Here is a 17,914-nt window from a genome sequence, read left to right on the forward strand (position 1 = left end):
ACATCACTTTTCTCTTGTAACACACTGTTTTGCTACCTCATGTATTTTGTTGGCTCACAATTGTCACTTTTACCTCTTGTAACTTATCGTCTGCTTTTGTAATTTTGTTCATTTGTAATTTTTCTGTTCCTTTTGTGAAGCGCTCTGACGCCTTCAGGTAAAGTCAGCGCTATATAAAAGCGCATAAATAAATGTAACTTACACAAGACTGCTGTGCAAGGCCCGCCCCGTCAGTGATACTTTTGCCCATTTTTTTTTTGCAGTATTATCCTTGTACCTGTGTATTGTACCCTTTTGTAACTTGCTACACGTCACTTTTCTCTTGTAACACACTGTTTTGCTACCTCATGTATTTTGTTTGCTCACAATTGTCACTTTCACCTCATGTAACTTATCGTCTGCTTTTGTAATTTTGTTCATTTGTAATTTTTCTGTTCTTTTTGTGAAGCGCTCTGATGCCTTCGGGTAAAGTCCGCGCTATATAAAAGCGCATAAATAAATGTAACTTACACAAGACTGCTGTGCAAGGCCCGCCCCGTCAGTGATGAGTTGGTGCAGGCCTTGCGCAGCAGCCCCGGAGAAGCACTCAGCCGCCATGCCGCCGCTGACCCAAGGGATCCACATGGGCTGTTTGGAAATGCCCCAGGACCCTGCAGAGGACCAGCACGACCCCGGAGACAGCCTCACAACACCCCCGAGCAACGCCATCTGCAAGTGGGTTCGGGGGCATTTTAGAAAGAAAAAGCAGCAAAACTCGGGCCACGGAGGCCCCGGGACACACAGAGCCAGCCCCACAACACCCCCGAGCAGCGCCTTGTGCAAGCGGGCTCGGGGGCATTTTTAAAAAATGCAACACAGAGCGGCATTCGGGGCCCTGAGCCCCAGGACACCAGGACCCTCGCACCCCCCGAGCAGCGCCTGCCGCAAGCGGGCTCGTGGGGCATTTGTTCGTAAAATAAAATAAGCAGCTCAAGGGCCCCAGGAGCCACGAGGACACCAGGAACACATCACCCTCCCCCCCAGAGCAGTGCCATGGAGAAGCGGGCTCGGGGCTTATTTTAAAAGGGCCTCATACCCCTAAACGCCAGGACCATGGAGCCCACCCCCAGAGCCCCCTCAGCGCCACGCATACTGAAGGACCCCATGCAGACTCTCTTTTAAGGATCCAGACCCATACTTCACACCCTCAAAACAACGGCTTGGTGAGCACAACAATGCATTATTTATGTTCATATGTATGCAATGTATATTATTTAAAGACCCTCTGGTAAGCTTGCAATACCAACACCTCAAAGCCTTTAACATTTATTAGCATTAAATGTACAGCATCCTGGTAAAATGTTTCTATGCTGTGTAAAATACACGTTACCCCCTTTGCATGTACCCTCCTAAGGCCTACAACATTATGCCCCTTAAATACAAACCCTGCAAACTCTGCGCCAGCCCAACCACACCTCCTCTATTAACATTAAATACATACACACATAGCTTTAAACTCAATCCTTCAACAACGCCTTTATTCATTTTAAATACATTTACATTTCACGTCTTGTAAAAAACTTCATTGGCACCATTATTCACATTAAACATGTTGCAATGCCTTAAACATTAACAGTTTACAAAGTACTATTTAGCATTTTCAAAACTACAGTTTTGTATACTTTAAATACCACATACACATACATCCTTGCGCCATGCTTTATTTACCTTCCTTAAATTGTCACAGGCGGCTTCAATTTGGGAGAAGTTGCTCAGGTCCATTCTTGCCTTAAGATCCAAGGTTGGCGCTGTGACTCCAAGACAATCCACTCGCTCCCAAAGGGTGTTGAAGGGTTTGTTGGTGCAGAAATCCTCAAAGTGCAGCCAAAAAACAATCCAGGCCAGGCAATCCCAAAGGTTTCTTGACTTGGATGCAGGAGCCCACAAGGTCCAGCCAAAAGCAATCCACGCCAGTCGCTCCCAGAGTTTTTGGAATGGGTGTTTGACAGTGTTCCTTAAGGGGCCTTTTTATACCTGTCCATGCATGCTAATTAGAAGCCCCCACACCCTTTATGACTTGAGGGGTTTAGAATGTCATGGGGGTCTTTGGAAGGTAACTTTTTTCTATCTTATCTTGGGAAGAGTAGGGTGCTTGGGGCCATAGCAAACATATCAAAATCTTCTGGACACTTTTATAATGGGCCTCATATGTTAAAATGGCTTATCTTGGGCATTAGAGACCCCCGGGAACCGACCTTTGTCCCCGCCCTAAACCCATCACATGTCATCTTTCCAGCCAGAGTCATCAAGTCGTGGCCTAAACTGTCACAATTCCTGCCAGCATGTCCAGTTTCGACCCAGGGGCTTTGGAGGTGTGTGAATTGCGTCCGAGCACTTGGCATCCTGTTTCAGGTTCTCCTGGGAAGACTTGCCACGACATCTGTCTTTTTCAACATCCCAAAGCCCCGGGGCCGAAACTGGCTTGTGTTTTTTAAAACACACTATGGGTTTCCAACAAATTACATTTTAAAAGCCCGTTTCGGCCCAGGGGCTTTGGAGGGGTGTGAATTACGTCCGAGCACTTGGCATCCTGTTTCAGGTTCTCATGGGGAAGCCTTGCCACGACATCTGTCTTTTTCAACATCTCAAAGCTCAGGGGTTGCTGAACATGGCTTGTGCTTTTTAAAACACACTATGGGGTTCCCAACAGCTACAATTTAAAAGCACCCCTTTTTTTTTTCAAACATAAAAAAACATCTCCCAACACACAGGGTTGGGGACTCAGGCCTGTTCAGCAGCTGTTCAGCCTGCAGCTGTCTGCAACACCCAGTTTTAAACATGCACAGACATTTCCAGCCTGCACGCACTTTCATATGCACTTTTAAAACATGTACACAATTACCACATGTTTTGCAGCCTGTTACTTCTTGGGAATATCCCTACATGTCACCCCCCTTTTAAAACCAGGCCTGTTTAATGCCAACAGCCTGCGCCCAGGCCATGTCAAAATTTAAGGCCAGGGTTTCCAGCCAGAGCAGTCAAATTTCCGCCCAGGAGTTTAAGACTAGGCCTGTCATAATTAAGACTAGCCCCATCATATTTAAGGCCAGGAATCCTGGCTGGAACTGTCAAATTTAAGACCAGAGTTGAAGTGAAGGTATCACTATATACTACTTTCATGACCTGGTCAGTGACATCTCTGATGACATCACTGATGACATCTCAAATGACATCACTGATGGCATCATCCATGTGATAATACGATGCACCTCCTCACACTCTAATCTAACCTTTGATACACCCAGTGTTAAATACAAACTACTATTCCTGAAATTATTGACACACCAATACCAGTAACTACATACGCACTCACTGATTCCTAGGTCTACACACACACATCCACTCATTCACCCATACAATCACTCATACATACAGTCACTCATCAATAGTACACTATCATATCCACTCATACACCTATACAGACACTTACATGCTGACACTCATCCACAAAGTTACTCAAACACCTAGTCAGTTATGCAAAGAATCAATCACACTCCCATTTCCTCAACTACAAACTTATACACACTAAACCTTACTTATTCAAACATATACTAACACATACTTACTCTCTTTTACAATCACTAATACAAGTACACATTGATCCATACAGTCACTTACGCAATCACAGGCTCTGATGTTTAGTCATTTATATATGCCAACTCTCACATTCACTGTGTTTTATATATGTACTTTCATGGATATGTAGCACTGATATATCCATTCACTCAGCAACACACCCATGCACACAGTCAACCGCCCATAAAGCTGTTTCTACATGCACTCTTGAACCCATATACCTAGTGAATCAACTGGTCACACATCTATGCACAGAGTCACACACCTCACAGCCACCCACACACATACTCACCCTCACATTCAAATACTTAAACCAATCAATAACCCATATAGCCACTCAAATAGCTACTGATCAACACATGCAGCAGCTTACACAACAACAGACCTACTGATGCACACATTCAGACAGTTTAGTCACTAAGCAATGCATTCAGTAAGACCCATTTAATCACTCACTCATACAGTCAGTCACGCACCTACTAAATCCTTCATCCAGACACTCATACATACACTCATTCTTCAATATGTTAGACACATTTTAACTTTACAGGAACACACATTCACTGGATGATGTCATCAGTGATGTCATCAGTGATGTCATTTGAGATGTCATCAGTGATGTCACTGACCATGTCATGAATGATGTAATATGTGACATCATCAGCAGTGGATTGCGGGCGCGCGAGTTATAGTGAGTCCAACTAACTATAACGTGGGAATTTCAATAGTTTTGTATGAGTAAACAGTTCAGCTAACTATAACTGGTGTGAAACCTATGGTTTTTTCAGTGAATTTCAAAGGTTTTTTTAAATGCTAATTCCTAGCTATAACAAGTGTGAAACCTATGGTTTTTTCAGTGAATATATATATATATGAAGAACCAAGTCCTTTGGAAACACAAGTAAGGCAATATCCGCCTAGCGTTTCACCAGCAGGAACGGACCACACCACGGAAAATTAGATATTTAAAGTGCAATTTTATTGTTCATCTCCTCCAACATGACTCGTTTCGACAAGGTTACCCCGGCCTTGATCATATATATATATATATATATGTGTGATTACAAAAAGAGAAAATAAAATAAGTTCCTTTATAAAACCTATCAAACAAAAATTAGTAAACCCAAACAAAAAGCATTATTGATGGCTTCTTATTCTCCAGGCTTTGTGATGTGGGGGATTACTTCCAGCTGAGGACTGTGCACAGACCTGGCTGGTGGCCAGGCCCAATGGTTAACCATGGTCATGCCCAGCAAGAGTTGCACACCATCAGCGCACTTTGGCAGTGTCCAGTAGGAGTTTGGCCACATGTAGTAGGGTGGGGCAGGCCCTTCGACCAACCTGGACTACCCAGCTGAAGGCTTGGTGCAGCGTAGGTTGGCCAAAATGGTTTGTCAGATGCACTGCCAGGCCCTGCAGCTGCATGAGCATAATGCCATGGCTGCAGGCCAAAGCGAATTTCAGTATATGGAAACCATTGAAATTCACAAGTCCTGGTAGAAAACCATACCTCGTCTCCCATCAGGTACTGCTGACTGTTGATGCCATCTTCTATGATGGTGTTGTTGGAATTACTCTGGGTACGCTATTTTTTTTTTTATGGGGGAAATAGCGGTCTATGGCCATAAGCAACATGGGCAGGCTATTTAAAGAGGATTGAGCGCAGAGCCTTGCAGCTATCCACACTGCACTGGACCGATGGCAGAGCATTAGTACTATTGGATGATGTCTTCAGTCATGTTATTAGAGATGTAGTTATGATAGTAATTTAATATGCCATGATTATTGTCACCTGCGGTCCTAAGTAGTGCATAGCGGGTGTGAGTTATGGTTATTTTGCCTAATCATAACTGGGGTGCTTTTTGTAACCATTTCATTGCAACTCAAATTGACACAAGGTTTCTGCAAAGTTATTTAAGACCAAACAGTATCCCTTTACATATTTAAGAGAAATGATGGGCATTGGTTTTTAAAAATATTGTTCTGTCTTTGCGCACTAATGAATGTAATTATTTGTCTTTTATAACAAACTGATATATTTGGAACTGTTGCTGCTCCGATAAAATAAGTACATTTTAAAACCCTACATAAATACTACATGAGAACATAATTGATCCATTTTCTGTTAAAATAAGAGCCAAATTGCAACACATGACTTTGTTGTCTCACTTCAAAATCACAGATTTTCAATATATTTTTAAAACTTGTACTGTTGATGACTGACAATTTGTTTTACGTTTTAGGTGGTTTCTTGGATTATTACAATTTGGATATTTGGATCATTGACCATTTTTCTTTTGGCCAGAGTTCTCGGTGGTGATGTAAGTAGCTGCATATTTTAGTTCTGTGCAACGTTTGTAATCCTCAACTTCATTTATGTCGGTCAGGGCTAGCAGTCTTTTAAGAATACCTCAGTGGACCTTTACAAAGTTGCATAAAGCAGTAAATACAGATTTAGGATCAAAGACCAAAATAACTCAGTTGGTGGGAAGAAACAGGTCGTATTTCTCCATCCTAGTCTTACTTACACGCAGCCATGAAACAGTGGTTTAAGGCAGAACTGCTCTCTTGTTATGTTGTGACTACAAAGATCAGGAAAATGCCATATTTTAGTAGGTTGCATTACATTGCAGATTAATGTGAGAATGCTGGAATTCAGCAGAGTAACAGACCATACTAAATGCAAATTGGCATGATGTGCAGCCAACTTTTACATTATCTCATTTATATTTTTGATGTACAGCTTGCTGCTTTTTTCAATTTACGTTTACTCTTTCACCTTGGTTGCATTAAATACGCCCAGCGGGGGCTCTGTCCCTTAAAAGAAGTGCACAGGCAACAAGTGACCTCCGTAGGCGCAGGCCATCTCAGTGGATGTGGGATACGAGAGGCGATGGCCATTGAATGGGTGTAAGAAGAAATTCCAGTCAAAAAAATTATGACGTTGGAGGAAGTGCTGGGTCAACGAGTTTCCTCAGAGCCGCAACGGGTGGTGCTGCTGCGGCATGTTAAAAAAAATAATCCACTGGGAAATAGAAGAGGTTTGAGAGAGTGAATGTACCTACCTTGTTGGTGAAGATGGCATTGCTTGTCACCCTTTCGCGGCACGCTGTTGCTTTTGCGCGTTGTCAGCAAATGCTGCGTTATTTCAAAAACCCCTACGCCTAGCATGACCCTGTAAAACAACTGTTGACTGCTTGGGCACCCACTGTGCATAGAGGCTGGTGCAGCCCACAGACTCTGTGCTCTGCCACTACTTTCCTGTGTGCCAGACTGCAGGGTTGGCCTCATCACAGCTAAGAACAGTTCTAAAGTGCCAGTATAATAGCGGACACTTGTGTACGTCACAAGAAGAGAAGTAACAATCCGTTTTGTAATGTTCTTGACGTGAAGCACTGTGCCGAGCTGTAGATATAGTAAGCAGTGGGCGAGGGTGTGTGTTGGAAATAGCGCTTTTTGCAGGATTATCCCCAAACTATTTGCTTCTTCCTCCTATCTTTTCCTGACCTGTTTGTGTTGGTTTTAGGACTCTGGGCACTTTACCTCTGCTAATCAGTGCTAAAGTGCATATGCTCTCTGTGTAAATTGTGGTATTGATAAGTGTTTCCATGAGTGGCTGTTTGGTTTTCTTGTCAGCCCCTAGTAAGGTGCACTGAGTGTGCCAGGACCTGGGAATCCAATGCTACGCTTGGGCCTGCAGCACGGATTGTGCCACCCACGTGATCAGCCCGGAAAAGGTACCTCAGACCTGCCATTGCAGAGTCTTTGCACAGTTTGTAACTGTCATAACGACTTGGCCCGTGCACACACTGGGCAGTCCCTAACCTTCCCTTTTCTTACATGTCAGGCACCCCTAAGGTAGGCCCAAAGTACCCCTGTGAGCAGGGTGTAGTGTATGTGAAAGGTAGGAATACCCTGGTGTATGTGGCATGTCCTGATAGTGAATTACAGTCCATTTCGTTTTTCACTATTGCAAGGCTACCTGTTCCTAATAGGACAGAATGGGAAGTTTGTTTATAACACCTTATAAACATAACTGGCCCTGGAAACTAGGTGGGAAAATAAAATTTAGTATGCCTGAACTCAGAATCTAAATCTTTTAGTAAAGGTGATTTTTACATTCTGGGATTGAAAATACCACTTTTAGGAAGTAGGTATTTTCTTGCTCAGTCATCTGTGTGCCTCTGCTGGAATGTGGATTGCCTGTTTGGGTTTTGGACGACAGATGGCTAGGAAGCAAGGGTGGCTCCCAATAGCCTAGGTAGGTCAGGAAAGGGCTGAATAGACATGGGCTGAGATGGGGGAAGAGGGAGGAGATTTCCTTGCACCTCAAAGGGCCTGGTCTGTCTCTGACAATGCCGTCTCCACCCCCTGCCAGGAATTCACATCAGAGAAGGCAGAACTGGTTCTGGCTGGGCAAAGACACCATCTGCCTAGAGGATCAAAGGATGTTTGGATACAAATACTGGGGCCCTGACCCCTGAACTTTAGAACTCTTTTGGATGAAGAAGACTGTCAAGAAGAAGGGCTAGAGAAGCTGTGAGGAGGAACTACCACTTTGCTGTGTGCTTTGCTGTGTTGGCTTGCAGTGGCTGCTTCTGTCTTGGGCAGTGAAGGACTGGACTGAACTTTCTGCAATCTACTTTTGTAAGTTTCACCAAGGGCTTGAGGTACAGCTTGCCCCCTGTTCAAGAAGTCTCAGGAACAGCAAAGACTTCAAGCTCTTCTGCCTCCAGCTATTTTGTGCTGCAACAGAAGAAAAGCAATCCAATGTCGTCTACGACGCCGCTGCTAACTCCGTGTCCTGAAGGCACCGCAGAGGGCGCGGCTTCAACGCGACCCTGGTCTCACCAATGACACCTGCTGACGCTGCCTCCGAGCCACTGCTCGCACGGCGACCTGTGGGCACCGCACTCCACACCGCCTCGCTTAACGACGACGCCTTGGCACTGCAGAAAGCGCCACCGCAACGCCACACCGCGACCCTTGTCTCCTCGATGACGCCTGCTTACGTCGCCACCAAGCCACTGCTCGCACCGTGACTTGTGGGCACTGCACTCCGCACCGCCTCGTGACAATGCCTTGGCCTCCCCTAAGACGCCACTCCATGCCGGAATCGATGCTGCTGCTTGCACCGTGGTTGGAGGGCACCGCTCGTAAAGTTACACACACGCACCGCCCTCATCCCGCACCGCAGCCTTGGCCTACTGACGCCGGCACCATCGACTCCAGTTTATCAGCCGACGACAGCGCTTCAGCAACGACGCCGCTGCTGCTTGCAACGTGACCTGCAAGCACGGTGACGAGCACTGCCTTCATCTCGCACCGCGATTCTGGTCTCACAGACGACGCCATCTGATGCCGCCACCGAGCCGCTGCTCTCACCGCGACCTGAGGGCACTGCACGCCGCACCGCTGCACTTCTCACCGCAGCACTCCACTCCTGCTAACGCCAGCGCTCCTGACTCCGGAGAAGATCGACCTTCAATGCTTGTAACTTCGAGGGCCTTGACGACTCCTGCACCAACCTCCGGAACAGATGCCTGCGAGCGCCGTGGTTTCGGAAGCTCAACAAGAGGTCGCTGACGACCTGCATATCTAAAAGGTACTGTTTGCGGGTCTTCCTAACACTGGAGCTGGCCAACGACGCCAGCCAGAACTGTTTGGATTTGTTTGCTCACGACGCAGTGATAGCCCCGGACAGAGCTATTGACATCAAGGAATTGTTTTAAAGCGTGTTTTGATAACTGTGGATTTTTTTTAAGAACTGTATTGTGGATTTTTATTGTTTTTGGTCTTGCCTTAAGTATATAAAAATATTGAATATTTTTCTAAACTGGTGAGGTGTCCTTTTGTAGTGCTTACACTGTATTACTGTTGGTTATGTCCAAATGCTTTACACACTGCCTCTAAGATAAGCCTGGCTGCTCGTGCCAAGCTACCGTGGGGGGTGAGCAGAGGTTATTTTAGGAGTGTAACTCCCTTATCCTGACTAGAGTGGTGGTTTCTGCCTGGCTTTGGCACATGCCCTAGCCTGCCAAAAATCCCATTTCTAACCGTGTGGGTACAAAATGAAACTGGGTCAGCGAGGAGAGATGTACATAGAATTCATTATTCAACCACCGCCTGGGATGGAGGAACCCGCTCTCCAACATGTATACAGGGAGAGGAGAGGATGTGGCGCAGTGGGCAGGGCTGCGACTTGAAATCTGGGGATCCTGGTTCGAGTCTCGGCAGCGCAACATCCTGTTATTCCAGACAAATCACTTAATCTATCCTGGTGATCACTTGCACTATATAAATATGCTAATTTCATTTAAAGTATCACGCAAGACAAAAAAGCAGAAAGAGGCAAACGTTTATGAAAAAATGGAACCACCAAAGCGGATGTTAACATTGTTTCGGCTATGGGAAACTGATAAGAGAAGCAGACGAGGAACACGCATTGGTAAAATGCAGGAAAATATGCTATAGCCAATGTAAATGGAGGAAAAGTAAGTGGCAAGCACAACACCCAGTAGAAAGCCTGGAAAGTAAGAAGGTGGGATGTAAACCCCTTTTAAGATTTATATTAAAACCAAGCCCAGCGCAAGCGATGTGCTGGCGAAACCTAAAAAGGGCTTGTAGCCCGCTCATTGATTATCATTTGTTTTCTCCAGTGTCCCTCTTCTTTGCCGCCTCCTTTATTGGCGAAAAATCACTACCAATCTTTTCAGTGCAGCACGGACCAAGCACAGATTGGTTGAAGTTAATCGGATTCTGTTCACTGCTCCCAAAGTCATTGAGGGTCTCTATCGCTCTCTCTCTCTCTCGCACTCTCTCTCGCTCTCTTCCTCTCTCTCGTTCTCTTTTTCTCTCCCGAAAACCCTTATGGGTGGGTTGCAATTATGAAAGAAGCAAGTGGGGGGGTCAAAGGGGAATTTTTAACGACCACGGTAGCTCAAACCCCTATGCCTATTGAAAAAACAAACAAGAGTTACCTGGTCCAAATGATTGCTTGTGTGTTGTGTCGCGCAAAAAAAGCGTTAGACCAACATGTCACCACTATGATAATGCTGGGTTGGAAAAAATTCCCATCAGCCCACCATTATGGTGGAGTATCGTCATGTGGGATACATATCATAAACCCAAATCTCCCCCAGCGCACCTGATAATGATGCGGAGATGGATTTTGAAAATACTTTTCCAAACCACAGTATTTCAAAAGTAGGACTGAAGGAGTGCAGTGCTCGTGAAAAAGAAGGTTAAGTGTAGATAAAATTGGCTCCTGAGACAAAAAATATGTTTATTAGGTATTATCCCAGGGTCAAAGGTTAAAAACAACGCCTAATAGTCTTAAAAAATGACTATATAACGGTGAAAAACTAGGTGCATTGACAATATGGATTAATCCTACCAGAAACTTTGAGCCCAAATGTTCTCTGGTAATTATCCAGCTATGCGTTATTCTCCCAGCATTTTGTGGGAGATCACCTCACCTCACCCGGTACCCACTCGGGAAAAAGGAGGCCCGCTCTGTCCGTCGGTACCTCTTGGGCCAGCGTCCGAGCAATGCACCTAGTTTTTCACAAATTGCAGTCGCTTAATATCATCTGGTCCTGAAGAAAGCTTGGACTCACTGTCCACATAAGCTGAAACATGTCGACCTTAACGCACTGCGCCGTTATATAGTAATTTTTTAAGACTATTAGGCGTTGTTTTTAACCTTTGACCCTGGGATAATACCTAATAAACATATTTTTGTCTCAGGAGCCAATTTTATCTACACTTTACCTTCTTTTTCACGAGCACTGCACTCCTTCAGTCCTACTTTTGAAATACTGTGGTTTGGAAAAGTATTTTCAAAATCCATCTCCGCATCATTATCAGGTGCGCTGGGGGAGATTTGGGTTTATGATATGTATCCCACATGACGATACTCCACCATAATGGTGGGCTGATGGGAATTTTTTCCAACCCAGCATTATCATAGTGGTGACATGTTGGTCTAACAGTTTTTTTGCGCGGGTTGCAATTATGTACATTTTGGAGGCTGGCCACAAGGCATCCTTCCGTTTAGCAAAGGTCATTTAGGGCTGAGCGACGAGAACAGTCTCTAAAACTGGAGTGATTAATTGCATCTGTTGTAATCTTGGCCCCGTTTTTAGGTCTCACCTGAGCCATCGCGCATGCGCTGCGAGGCTTTACTAAGGGCTTTAAAACTTTGAACACACGCTTGTGCGGATGCTTTTGTTTTATCTCTCCCTATTGGCCTTTGCATGCGTCTTTGTAAGAAAGACAGCATGCAATTGGCCCAAGGCGGGTGCATGTTTCGCCTTCTCTGTACCATGGCCTAGGGTCCGCGGGAGCGAGCAGCAGTGCCATCTATTTCCAATTATCGCGACAGGTCATGTTAATAGGAAACAGATGGTGGTCACGCTGGCCCTGGTGCACTTTTGCTGGTTTACTTTTGTTCCATTTGACGATTTCCTAAGGCCCTCCCTTCCTGTATAGTACTTTCGCATTTCAATGTTAATTAAACTTTACCTCGCGGTTAGTAGAATTTACCTCGGAGTTTCAGTTGCTTTTTTTGCTTCTGAGGGTCTACCCCTTCACCCCACCTTCTATGGTGGACTAATTTCAGGGTGGCCACCTCACTTCGTGTCAGCCTGGACATATATTTTTATTACGTGTGTTGGTTTAGTTTCTTCCTCTGAAGTAATTCGAATAAAACACCCGGGATCAAAGCTGATGCCATCTGCCCTAACTAATTGTGCGTAATTATATTTAACTGAAGGTGTTAAGTTCAGTGAAATTAATTGTGTGACTGGGCAAGGACGTTGCTGGTTCTAGTTACGCATTTATAAAGGCCATTGTTTATTATTTAATGGCCATTGTCACTATGAATTATATCAAAGCGGAAATAGGACATCATTTATTTACCAAATAATTAGTGTTAAACACCACAATACACGGGAACTGCGAGCACCGTCCTAAGTCTTTTCGTTAAATCACTCTCAAAACTGACTTCCTCCTGCAGAGAGCCTTTAAAGAAGATGAAATGTGGTTGTGATTTTTGAACATCTTTGAGGGATGTCAATATTTAGCCGCAAAAGCCCTCTTCAAAGAAGCCCTGTGTACAGATTATGACGTCATTCTGCGTGCTCTCCTGATACAGGGCTCCTGATTGTCTCCATTTCCTGATAGTGACTTTTAGAAAGTCTCGTTTTTTCAGCAAACAGCGCATGCACCATGCTAGAACATTTACGTTGCCTCAGTATTGGAACTTTCATAGATTCCCATAGCTTGTATCATTCCCCGCCGTCGAAATGGGAGCCTCGGTAAATAGAAAATAACATAGCAGTAGGTACAAAAGAGAAAGAAAGGCCTAGGCCTCATCTCATTTTGTAGCATATCCACCTCTTTTTGTAAAAGAGACCACAAACTTCCAAGAACCAATCAGATTAGCCAAACCCCATAGAACCCTCCTGAGAGAGCCTCAGATTTTCTACTGCACTTTGTGCTTAGGGAGTCTCCACTGAGGTCTGCTCAGAATTCTCAACAACCCTTGGATTTCTACTATATTCTCTTCAGAATGTCTGATAAAGAAAAGAAACCTTTATTTAAGGCCTGTGCTACTTGCTCTAAAAAAAAGACTTTATGTTGAAGACAAGCATAAGGATTGTATTTATTGCTTGTACCCGGATCACAAGGCCACTGATAGTAAGATTTGCAGGACCTTTTCTACTAAGACCCTGAGAGACAGGGAAGGACGACTTTTGACCTGGTTATAGAATATGAAGTCAATGAAAGACGTAATTTCAAGTGATGGTGAAGATTCCTCCTCAGCAACATCTTCAAGGAGGTCTAAGAAGAGGGGTAGGTCTTCCCCTTCCACTTCAGCTGAGCCTCCTGCTAAGGTCTCTCAAAAGACCTCTGATAGGTCTAGAAGGCCCAGTCTCAAAAAATCTCCTCAGCGAGGTGTAAAGGAGAGGGAGGGACTTGTTCCCGAGGTACTTCCATCTAGGAAGGTGATTCTTGGACCTTTATTTTGCCTCTCCACCAACTGAAAAGACTAAACTTTTCAAGAAACCGGCATCTGTACCTCAGGAGGGAAAATCGGAGAAGAAAACCCGTTTGTTGACGACGATAATTCCAGGTACGTCGACGACGACAAATAAAAGCCACCAGACGTTGACTTCGGCTCCTTCAATGGTTCCGTAGTCGAGAGCTTCATCGTCGACAGCTTTGGCGATGACTTCGTTGACGTCGACGATGCTGACGCCGACGGTGATGTCGACGATGACGACAACGGCGATGATGGTGCTGACGTTGAGCTTGTCGACTGTTCCGTCAACGATCACTCCACTGTCGGCAATGATCCTTCCACCGATGACGACGCATTCTACAATGATAATTCCTTCGACTACAATGACGTCGACGAATCCGTCGACGGTGCAAAAAGTCAAAATCTATTAAAAGACGTCAAATAACACCAGAGATAACATCACCGCAGAGGGTAACACCATTACCTCCTGCATTACTTTTAGACGAGGAATACTCAGATGAGGATGATAGTCCTTATGGAGATGCTTACAGCCCTTCTCAGCTCCAGGTGAAATACCAGGACTCAGATTCTGATGACTATTATGAAGAACAACGGCAACTCCCCCCCTCTGGAGAGACCTCAGGAACAATCACATCAGGGCCTGGTTTCTATGCCTTCCTCCCTGATAAGTGAATTGCAGATCATATTGATGGATTATAGGAGGAGATTTCCTTCCCAACCCTCTGAATCCATGCAACCACCTCTAATGCCTCCTCCGTCAACTTCTACGGTTCAACCACCAGAACCGGAACCTTTGGGGGAACGTCAGAATGTCTTCACGGGGCAGGCGAATGATGATGATGATGATGATGATGATGAGGATGATTCCTCAGCTGATGAACGGAATGTGAAAGATGTCCCAAATCCGGATAGAGAATGGGACGACTATATCATACCAGATCCCGCTTCGCCTTTACCTGATCCTGTGGGTTCTCCTCCAGCAGACATTGGAGGTTTCCATAATCTTATGGAGAGAGCTTCAAAAAGATTTGGTCTTCCCGTTCTGGTAGTTCAATCGGACTGTTTAATCTATGATTTCAAAGAGCCTTATAGAAAATCCATCCGCTCTATTCCCATTATAGAGCACGTATGGAGTGAAAGAATAAAGGTAATGCAGTTTCCAGCTACTGTTATCCCAGTTCTACCGCGACTGGAGAAGAAATATAAGGCACCTGATGGTAGTCCCGCTTGCCTGGTTGGCCAACCGAGGCCGAACTCTGTGTTCTCCCAGGCGGCTCAAAGAAAATCAAAGAACCCATCGGCCCCTCTTACAGCACCGCCAGATAGAGAGGGCAGACACCTGGACAAAGTGGGCAAGAGATTCTCCTCTATGTCGAACCTCCTGGTTTGAGCCTCCAATGCACTTGCAATTTTGGGACGATATGATCGCCAAATGTGGTGCGATTTGTCTCCTTTTCTGGATCAGCTGCCGGACAGTTCCAGGGCAGATGCTAAATAGATCCTTGAGGAGGGGGAGCGATCTTCCTCAGAGATTATTGATTGTGCCATAGACATCGCTACAATTGCTTTTCGTGCCTTGGCAGGTTCAGCTGTCCTGAGGAGACCAGGCTGGCTTCGGGCTACCTGGTTTTGCCCTGAGGTACAGAATAACATTTTGGATTTACCGTTTGATGGAGACATGCTTTTTGATAAGCAAATAGATGACGCTTTACAATCCATCAAAAAGGACACAGAAACTGCAAGGTCCTTGGGCACGTTACGATATCGCAAGGTGCCTTTCCGAGGAGCTAAAGGTAAATGTTTTTCTACCTACAGTGGAGGATACCAACAACACTACTCCTCCTATTCACAATCCTCGCAGTCTTACAAACCTCAATACTCTCAGCGCCAAGGCCAATCGGCGTCTTTCTCTCGCCAACTGACAAGAGGTCGACAGGGGCTTCAGGGGAGAGATTCTTCTAAACGCCAATAGCGGCCTCTCGGCTCTGTCTACTGTTCCTCCACCCTCAATAAAAATTCAGTGGGGGGCAGGATTTCACACAGTCTACGCAGCTGGAAGATCAAAACATCAGATCAGTGGGTCCTCAATATCATTCGGTTTTGCCATACATTGGAGTTTCAACACCTCCAACCTTCCAGAGCCCCTTGCGCCACCGAATCAAAACATCTACGTCTCGAAGCTCATCAACTGCTCAACAAGGGAGCGATAGAGCCCGTACCTCTATCTCAACGAGGAGAAGGGTTCTTTTCCAGGTTTTCCCTGGTTCGCAAGACAGAGGAGAAATGGCGCCCAATTTTAGACCTGAGGGAGCTCAACACCTATTTGATAAAATTATCGTTCCGGATGGTATCTCTTCACAATATTTTGCGCCTTCTCAATCCAGGAGATTACATGGCAACTCTGGATCTTGAAGACGCATACTTTCATGTCCCGATCCACCCAGCTCACAGACGATTTTTATGCTTCACAGTAGCCAAGAGCCATTTTCAATTCAAAGTCCTGACTTTCGGGCTCGGATCCGCTCCGTGGATATTCACAAAGATGTTTGCCCCAGTGGCAGCGTTTCTCAGAAATCAGTCTCTACAGGTTTTGCCATACATAGACGATTGGTTGATAATTCTCCATCTTCTCAAGCAACTACAAGAGCAGTGAAAAGTTGCATTCGACTTTTCAATCATCCAGGTCTTCAACACAACAAGGACAAATCGATCCTTCTCCCATCCAGGTCGGCAAAATTCCTAGGGTCCATTCTGGATACAAGATGCTGCAAGGCTTTCCCATCGGAAGAAAGAAAAGGCTCATTCTCTCTGCTAGTCAATTGCAAAGAAGACGATCTCTATTGGTCCCCCTATACAAGTTGCTCTTCGGATCGATTTCATCCTGCATACCCTTAATTCCGCATTGCAGACTGTGCATGCGCCCGTTACAGGAGCAACTAGACAGGCAATGGCGCCAGGCGGAGGGCGCGTTCGACGACAAAATAGTGTCACACCTCTCATGAGGAAAGCAACCATTTGGTGGACGATCAAAGACAATATCTCAAAGGGTCTCACTTTCAAGATTGCTCTATCTCCCATGGTTCTGATCACGGATGCCTCACTGGAAGGTTGGGTAGCTGTTTTGCAAGACCTACAAGTGAGCGGTCATTGGACGCCCGAGCAGCGTACTCTCCACATCAATCTTCTGGAGCTCAAGGCAATTCGTTTAGCTTTGCAGACTTACCTTCCGAGAATCTGGAATTCCACGGTATTGGTTCGTACGGACAACACGACGGCCATGCATTATGTGAACAAACAAGGCGGAACAAGGTCTGAAGTTCTTTCAAAGGTGGCCCAGGAGATATGGGAATGGGCAATTCTCCACAGAGTTTTTCTCTCAGCAGAACATCTCCCAGGTACCCTCAACACGACAGCAGATACTTTGAGTCTTCTGAAATCAGTCTGTCACGAGCGGGAACTGGATCAGGACACTCTCGACGGGGTCTTCGCATGTTGGGGTACTCCGTCCATAGACCTATTCGCAACCCCAGACAACAGGAAATGCCAGTTCTATGCAAGCAGGGATCACCATTGTGGCTCGTTGGGGAATGCTCTTTAGATAGCCTGGTCAGGCACATTTGTTTACGCCTTTCCTCCAATTCCCCTGATTCCGAGGCTACTCTGGAAACTCAAGACGGAACCCTGCAGAATGTTTTGATCGCGCCAGCGCGACCCCGCCAATTCTGGTTCACAGAGCTTCTCCTGCTCTCTCAAGATCAGCCAATTCAACTACGGCCCATTCCATCTCTATTGACAATGTCCCAGGGCCAAGTGTTGCATCCAGACCCAAGCTCTCTCCAGTTGACAGCATGGCTCCTGAGCACCGGGAATTCCAGAATTTAAATATCCCTCAGTAGTGTAAAGAAATATTATCTCAAGCCTGCACACCAAGTACAAATAAGACCTATCGCGCAAAATGGAAAAGTTTCTGCTTATGGTGCCACTGACAGAACTTCCATCCGGTCTCTTCTGCTCCTCACCAGATATTGCCTTACATTCTTTCTCTAGCTAAGTCAGGCCTGGCACATTCCTCCATCAAGGTACATCTGGCGGCTCACTCTAGATTCAGGCGGACAGCCTCAGGTCCTTCTCTCTGGTCCGCTAGGATCGTCCAACAATTCCTGAAAGGTCTTTTCAGGGTTTTCCCTCCAGTTCGGCCTCCGCCTCCAATGTGGCAACTCAATTTGGTTCTGGCCTATCTCATGAGACCTC

At 45.6% G+C, this 17,914-nt stretch overlaps 1 protein-coding gene across 1 annotated transcript in view; it reads left to right on the forward strand.

Annotated features, from left to right (window-relative positions):
* The window catches only part of YIPF4 (Yip1 domain family member 4), a 157,033-nt gene that overhangs the window by 96,392 nt on the left and 42,727 nt on the right, over positions 1-17,914 (forward strand). The window contains exon 5 of the mRNA XM_086926840.1: positions 5,859-5,936. Within this exon, the coding sequence (XP_086782966.1) occupies positions 5,859-5,936 (78 nt within the window). The remainder of the gene's footprint in view (positions 1-5,858; positions 5,937-17,914) is intronic.

Source organism: Lissotriton vulgaris, chromosome 6 (genome assembly GCF_964263255.1).
Source record: "Lissotriton vulgaris chromosome 6, aLisVul1.2, whole genome shotgun sequence".
Lineage (NCBI taxonomy): Eukaryota > Metazoa > Chordata > Amphibia > Caudata > Salamandridae > Lissotriton > Lissotriton vulgaris.